The sequence below is a fragment of the Netta rufina genome, assembly GCF_964035555.1.
Source record: "Netta rufina genome assembly, chromosome: 13".
In the NCBI taxonomy this organism is placed as follows: Eukaryota; Metazoa; Chordata; class Aves; order Anseriformes; family Anatidae; genus Netta; species Netta rufina.
The window spans coordinates 13,594,227-13,601,545 of NC_140136.1; the positions used below are offsets into that span (position 1 = coordinate 13,594,227).

Genomic DNA, 7,319 nt, shown 5'->3' on the forward strand with positions numbered 1-7,319 from the left:
TGCCCATTGCAGATCTCCCTCAGAGCAGTGAAGAACACAGTGAAGACCCCAAAAGTGGAGCAAGTCGCTTTTTTCCTCTCAGGGCTGGCAGCGCAAGGGGGCAGGGATGCTGCTCCTCCACCACACTGCATTCCGCTGCCTGCCAGCGAGCTGTCACCTGGCGAGGACTGCGGGTGCTGTTGCACTTCACCCCAATGTCCCTGAGGTCAGAGAAGACCTCAAATTATCCCCCCGCTTCCCTTTACCTGACCCCAAAGCCCGGCTTGAGGTTCCGGGCCGGGGATTCGAACCGGCGACCCTTGGGGTCCGCTGAGGAACGGGCGGCCGCGCGCTCCCCGCCCCAACCGCCGCTGTCGCCATGGCGACGCCGCGCAGGCCCACACGGCCCCGCGGCCTGAGCCCGGTAATGGCGGCGGGGGCGCCTGAGGGAGAGGCCGGGCGAGAGGCGGCCCCTGAGGGAGGCGGCCCCTGAGGGAGGCGGCTCCTAAGGGAGGCGGCCCCGGCGAGCAGGCCGCGGTCTGGGGGTTGGTTTCCCTCCGATGCAACCCGTTAGGGTCGGGAGGGGAGCGTGGGGGTCCGGGGTGCTGCGGGGGGGAGCGCGGTGCGTGTGGGGGTACGGCGGTGGCAGGCTGCGGGTGCGTGTTTTAAAGTGTATTTAACTGCTGAAAGCGCCGTGAGGTGCGTGAAAGGCCGGGAAAGGCTCCTGAGGCGTTTGGGAGGCTGGAGGAGGAGGGAAGGGCCCTCAGCCTGGCTGGCTGTGCTGGAGGGAGCTTGTTGCCGTGTGCTGAGCCCTCCCCTGCTGCTTATCCCCACTTTCATAGGTGATTTTAGGCGTCCAAAGGCAGTTTTTGCACGTTGAGCTTCCCTTTTCTGCTTGGGCTTGGATTGTGTTGTTCACAGGATTGTAGACCCATGTCTTTACAGCCCAACGGATGAGTAAGTAAGCCCTTGAGCATAGGCTAAACAGCTGCTGTTGATGTCCTCCATGGAAACTTTGTTATATTCTCATACCTACACGATTTGGTGTTATTTTAATTACCGAAGTTTTTTTTTGTTTGCTTTTCTGGAACGTACCGCAGATAGATTCCTAAAGATGCACTGCTTCTATTGTTTCTAGTGTTGCATCACTTTTAGTGGAAATATGTTGAAAGACATTTTCCAGTTGCCACTCCCTGATGTAGCACGTAACTGAAGCTGCCAAATCTCAAAGGTTTGAACAGTTTATGTGGCTGAAGAGATTATAATTGCCTGCTTTTTCTTGTTTTCCTTAGGCTTTTGATCACCATGGCTGCAGTGGATTGTTTCTATCTCCTGTACAGAGAGATCAGTCGTTCTTGCAGCTCTTATGTAGAGGCCCTGGCTTTAATTGGAGCTTGGTACACAGTCAGGAAGTGCATGACTCTTGCTTTCAACACCTACAGCATCCTCAGGCTTCACGTTGTTCCAAAGCTGGTTGGTGAGATTGATCTTGTCAAGCGGTATGGAAGATGGGCAGTGGTCACTGGTAAGAGACTGAAGCAGCGTATTTGCTTGTGCTTGTATAATGTGTTGTATCAGTCCTGTAAAAACTTGCTGGCGTACATCACTGGGTGAGCCTTGTGGCACAAGCTGGGGCCTGTATTGACTGGGGTTGGTGAATACAAGTTAATTTGCTTGAGCAGTGATACTGTAGTCAGTCACGGACAGCAATACTTGTATGGTGTCTTAGTAAATTCAGGTCCTCAGTGTGTTGACTGACTGCTGAAAAATAATCCCAGAACAACTTTTCCCAGAAATTTTAAGCTCTACCCCAGGCCTGTGTAAGGGGGCATGATACTCCATAAGCAACCTTAGAGAGAGGTGCAGCCGACGTATTATTTTTGCTATGGGATTTTCACATGTGCTCAAGTTCTTCAGTAAGGTTTAAGTCATGCACCTCAGACATCCTCTCATAAAGGTTCTACTCCAAGCTCTCTGCTATTATCACAGAAATAAGAAACTTGTGTGAGGTGCCATTGCAGAAGGTTGCTACTGACTATCTTTAGTGTTACGGTTTTGAGATCAGCATATTCAGTGCCACGTCATGTTCAGAGAAGGGAATAAAGCTGCAATTAAAACAACTGTCGAAATAGAAGACTGCACCTGTTCTGATTTTCACACTGCTGTTCTATTTTCTATTAATAACAGGTAGCACTGATGGTATCGGGAAGGCGTATGCTGAAGAACTGGCGAAACGTGGTGTCAACATCATCTTAATCAGCCGAAGCAAGGAGAAGCTGCAGGCTGTATCTCGAAGCATATCTGAAACATACAAAGTGGAAACAGATTTCATAGTAGCTGACTTTAGTAAGGGGCGTGAGGCTTACCAAGCCATTAAGGAGGGCCTGAAAGACAGAGAAATTGGGATCTTGGTGAATAATGTAGGACTGTTTTACACCTACCCAGACTATTTCACTAACCTGTCTGAGGATATGCTGTGGGACATGATCAACATAAATATTGCTTCTGCTAACATGATGGTGCACATTGTGCTGCCAGGCATGGTAGAGAAGAAAAGAGGTGCAATTGTGAATGTCTCGTCTGCATCCTGCTGTCAGCCCACACCAATGTTAACAATCTATGGAGCCTCTAAAGTAAGTTAGGTTGTGGTATTTGATGGTATGCACTGAAAAGTAAAAGCATTATAGGTGGTTTTTTAACATGTTCAGCAAAGATATCAAAACACTTGAAAGTTTTCTAGGGATTTGTTCATGTTTCACGTATTATGCTACACTTTTTTTCCTCCCCATTAATGGGCTTTGAGACAAGGTCTGCTACGTGGATTATGTGTGAACTGCAGCATAAGGGTACTCCTAGGAGAAGTGTCATCTTCCTCAGAGGAATGATGTTCAAATCAATAGTGGCAATTCTATGACCCATTGAAAGGCAGAGGAATTTCTTTTCTCTTCTGTAGCTGAAAAGTGTGCAGGGACATCTCATGGTACTTGCAGGCTGGTTATTTGGTAGCAAGAGGTATTACAGTTGTGCACAAGCTGTCACTGCAACAAGAGCTGTGGCAAAAAAAAAAAAAAAAAAAAAAAAAACCAAAAAACAAACATGGTGCTTCAGCAAACACCAAGTGGCTAGGTGGAGCAGAGGGCTTTTTACACCTCTGTCCTGTACCACACTTAGAAGCAGAAAGAACTTCCCCATAATTTTTCTTCCTCAGGAGATCCTGACATTGCTGAATTGGATGGGATAACTAGATGATGCTGAAGTTACCCCTGAAGTGTGCAGGGATGCAGATTTGTGCTGGATAATTTGCTGCTTAATCCCAATGAGAAGCAACCGAGAAAGTAGAAGGATCTCTTCCAGACACGGTTGTCTAAACCCAAAGTGTTGATTGCTTCTGGCTGTTGGTTGCTGCCCTCTGCTGGAGCCTAACCTCCACACAGCCTTGTTCCAGGATAGCTCTTGCAAGTCGTTCCTTCTGCCTGGAGCAAAGCCAACTATTTTACCCCAAAGTATAATTCCTTGTAGGTTGTCTTCAGTGTGGAAACTGGTTCAAGATTCCTGTTGCAGAGCATCTGTCTCTTGGTTATGCTAAGTGTATGTAGAACTGCACTCTGAGCTGTATCAGTGAAACGGCCTGAATGAAAAAGAACAGAATGAAACCAAAGGTCTACTAAAACTTCTTGCTTTAACCAACGTAATTAATCCAGATCCTAGATGAGCAATCCAGTTTAAAGCGTGGTCTCTGGTTTGGCACGAAAGTGGGAACAAGGTGTTCTGGCATCTTAAGCTTCCTTGTGCACTAACAGCATGGAGTGTTAGAGTAGTTGGTTTGCTTGGGTTTGGCTTTGTTTGTTTTCCTAAAGCAGGTGTAAGAGCATCAGTAGAAGATGCTCTTCCAACAGTTGGTTGGGAACCATGCTTTTGGAAGGTCATTGAGAATTAAAAAAAAAAAAATAAATCACTCACAAGCAGAGTCTAAAATGTTCTCTCAGATTTAACTGGCCAGGCAGCACAGCTGCAGCTTCAGCATGGCATCAGGCATTCTCCCGTGATAAGACTAAGTCATGCTCATTTTTCATTCTGATTCCTGTAACTTTGGTTTTCAGGCTTGTGCTTTCTCCTGCGATTTGGTAAAAGTATAATAAGCTAAAGGAGATGATGCAGATGCATATGAACAAATGCATGCTTAATTTTGCACAAGGGAGTCCCAGCAAGTAATTAACTTGTGGTAGATCGATTGAGTGTGTTGTTCACCTGTAAATGTTTTGAAGAATAGGACTTTTTTTTGTCCTTTTGACAGTAGTTAGCTTAGGAGTGTCTTCTTCAGTGCCCTCAGACTGAACAATATAAAAGTTACATAAAACTTCTGTACTTTCTGTATTGGTTTTAGGCAGAAATTCATGGATTGCTAAATTCACATCAGAAAGCTAAGCTGTCACTTTCTTCTGCAAAGTACTGTATTGTTTTAGGTCCCAGCAAACAAAGAGCAGCAAATAGAAATGTTGGTCAAGCTTTAGAAATGTATATTTTATGGTCTCATCTTTTAAAGTTAATGTTCCAAGTATGCTACAACTTTTCTATGGTTTTACTAAAACTTTGCAGTGAAACTTGATTGTAAAAACAAACAACATTGAATGTCTTCTGCTTTTGTCTTCCTAGACCTACTTGGACTATTTCAGTAGAGCGCTATATTACGAATATGCCTCAAAAGGAATTTTTGTGCAGAGCTTAACCCCGTTTGTCATCGCTACAAAAATGGTATCGTGCAGTAGTGTTACATCAAAGAGATCTTTCTTTTTTCCTTCTGCTGAAGAATATGCAAGTCAAGCTATTTCTACCCTTGGGTTATCCAAAAGGACTCCTGGTTACTGGAAGCATTCAATAAAGGTAAGAAAATTCATCCAACTATTTAGTGCTTGTCAGTAGAAAAAAAGCAAGCTGTTTACTTCCTCAAGAGTCCAAACAAAAAACATGGCAGTATTCTGAAAGAGTACAGCATATACCATAAAATTTAAAGGCATTGTGCCATCTTATCTCACTAATTCTGCTTAAAAAAAAAAAAAAAAGCTCAGCCATGCTTGTTTGTAGAATGAGACAGTGAATCCAATTCCTAGTTGAAATATGCAACAGAAATGGGAAAGAGACAATATTTTATTCAAAAGCAGGCCACCTTATTGTACTTGCTGCTTGCATGTCATGTGTCAAAACTATTAGCTCTATAGCATCAAGTAGAGAAGAAGGAGCTGAAGAAATGTGGATTACTCCAAAGCAAAGACCAGAAAGGGGAGGGATTCTGGCGAGATGTGGAAATTAAAGGAAGTAGACAGCATTGCTATTGAACAAACCAACCGCTTCGATATTTATTTGAAGAACTTAACTATTGTGCTGTATTCACTCCTTCCAAAAGGGCTGAATAAACTTTGGCGGGGGAGGGGAGCATGGGGTGGAATTTAAGGTTTAGTTGCTCATGTTTGAACAGGTACTGTTGTGCTTTGAGAAATACATGATTAAGAATTTGAGAAACTGTTTAATAGAATATATCTTAACCAGCTCCTTCCTCTTTTTTTTCTTCTTGTCTCCCTGTTTCTCTTCACAGTTCGCAGTGGGTGAGCGTATACCAGAATGGATCTGGGCATGGTTTGCACAGTACTTCTTAAGAATAATACGCAAGGAAGCTTTAACGTGCAAACTGAAATAGGAATATCTAGATGTCCAGCATAGATGAGTACTATATTCTGATCAGAGTGCTGCAAAAATCTTACTTGAACCATGTATTTACTGTAATATATCAATACCTTGTTAAACAAGTAGTGTGTAACCTAGACATCAGAAGTCTGGATCCTCCCTGCACCTTGGTGTTAAATAGCTCCTCCTCTGCATTCCTCCAGGACAAAGGGCTGGTCTTGTGGTGGTTAAGCTCAGATCACTTTGTCTTTAAGGTAATTGTATAGGAGTGGGTATAACTGTCATTCTGACAGTAAATCACTGCCTTTTGCATAGTGCTACATAACATCAACTGGTAATGGTGACAGAATTTGAGAATTCTCCAGCTGTGGCAGAAATGGACCCAAAACAAATGATGCTGTCTAAAAAGATGATCCCAGTCAACTGAATTAAGTCTCATTAATACACAGTTTTGTGGAACTTTTTTGTTTTTTTTAATTGGCAGATATGTGTGTTTTAAGTGCAAATGTTGTTGGTTTTGAATGATGTTTTTTGAGGTACTTCTCAAAATTGAAATGTATGGAAAGGTCATAGTGAGTTGTTTATATGACTAAGAAGGTCATACAGAGCTGTAAATGAATTGGAAAATAAGCTTGGTTTTCTTTCTTATTTTAAGCGTGAATGATCTGGGTCATGCATCAAGTGTTCCTTCAGCAAGATGAAGTGTGGCTGGAGAATAAAGAATGTAAAACCATATTAGCTAAAGAAAAATAATGAGGAAATAAATGCTTTGATTTAAAAACAGTGGTTGGTTTCCTATGATAATAAAAAACACTTGTTTTGATGCTGTATGACTTCTTATTTATATATTAAAAAAAAGTGTGTGTATATATATATTTGTTACAAGTTATCTGGTATTACACTGCTTGTATTTCTTGCAGACTCTAAATCTGAGAGTTGTCCTATCTAAAAGAAGGGTGTGATTTAATACAGAATAATCTAATACTTTTTCCTATCCAGTGAGATATTCTCAGCTGAGGTGACTCAGTTTCTAAATAACTAATTTGAAGTTGTGCCATATGAAAGACTTGACTAAAACTCTTAAAAATCTTAATTCTTAATACAGTGAAACCAGCCCCCCCCCTTTCATGATGGTGAAAATGCCTAGTATAGCTGCTGGGTTGCAAAGGAAGAAAAATGATAGTTGGTTTACTGTACAACTGCAATTTTTTTGTGTCAAGGGGAGCTTTCTCCCTTGACATTTGTTCCTGTTGTGCTCCTGCAACCCAGAGTACTCCTTTCTGGGGGGAAGGAGGGAGAGGAGCAGGCAAGGAGGGGTCAGGGCAGGAACTCATTAGTGTGTTTGGTCTGTGTGATCTCTGGTTAGCAGACCACACTCAGCTGGCCCTGACAGCTGTTTGTTTCAAAATTATGCATTAGGTGTGCGTAAGAATGACTTGCATGCGTTCAGAAAGGGGATTTAAAAGAGGCTGGGTGAAAAATGCATTTATTTTTAGCAAAGGCTTAAATACTGCTATGAAACTGGATAACACTTCTATTGCTGTACTTTGTGTTTGGCTTTGTCACTCCCTATTAACAGTATTGTTTCTTCACATTTCCTTACAGGAGTTAAAGTCCATTCAGTTATATCTGAATAATCTGCTTTTCAAAGAACTGTTCTC

At 42.8% G+C, this 7,319-nt stretch overlaps 1 protein-coding gene across 1 annotated transcript; it reads left to right on the forward strand.

Annotated features, from left to right (window-relative positions):
* Window positions 1–392: 392 nt before the first annotated feature.
* Window positions 393–6,486, forward strand: HSDL1 (hydroxysteroid dehydrogenase like 1). Its single transcript, XM_084294908.1, has 5 exons — window positions 393–524; window positions 1,272–1,504; window positions 2,167–2,612; window positions 4,633–4,860; window positions 5,570–6,486. The coding sequence occupies exons 2-5, from the start codon at window positions 1,285–1,287 to the stop codon at window positions 5,669–5,671; spliced, it is 996 nt and encodes a 331-aa protein (XP_084151034.1). The 5' UTR covers window positions 393–524; window positions 1,272–1,284; the 3' UTR covers window positions 5,672–6,486.
* The last annotated feature ends 833 nt before the right edge of the window (window positions 6,487–7,319 follow it).

What these genes read in the sequence shown, in the direction of transcription:
- HSDL1 (XM_084294908.1), top strand. Translation starts at nt 1,285, where the DNA reads ATGGCTGCAGTGGATTGTTTCTATCTCCTGTACAGAGAGATCAGTCGT. An exon ending in AAGATGGGCAGTGGTCACTG is followed by an intron (nt 1,505 to 2,166) that starts GTAAGAGACTGA and finishes TATTAATAACAG; the next exon opens with GTAGCACTGATGGTATCGGG. An exon ending in ACTGGAAGCATTCAATAAAG is followed by an intron (nt 4,861 to 5,569) that starts GTAAGAAAATTC and finishes TTCTCTTCACAG; the next exon opens with TTCGCAGTGGGTGAGCGTAT.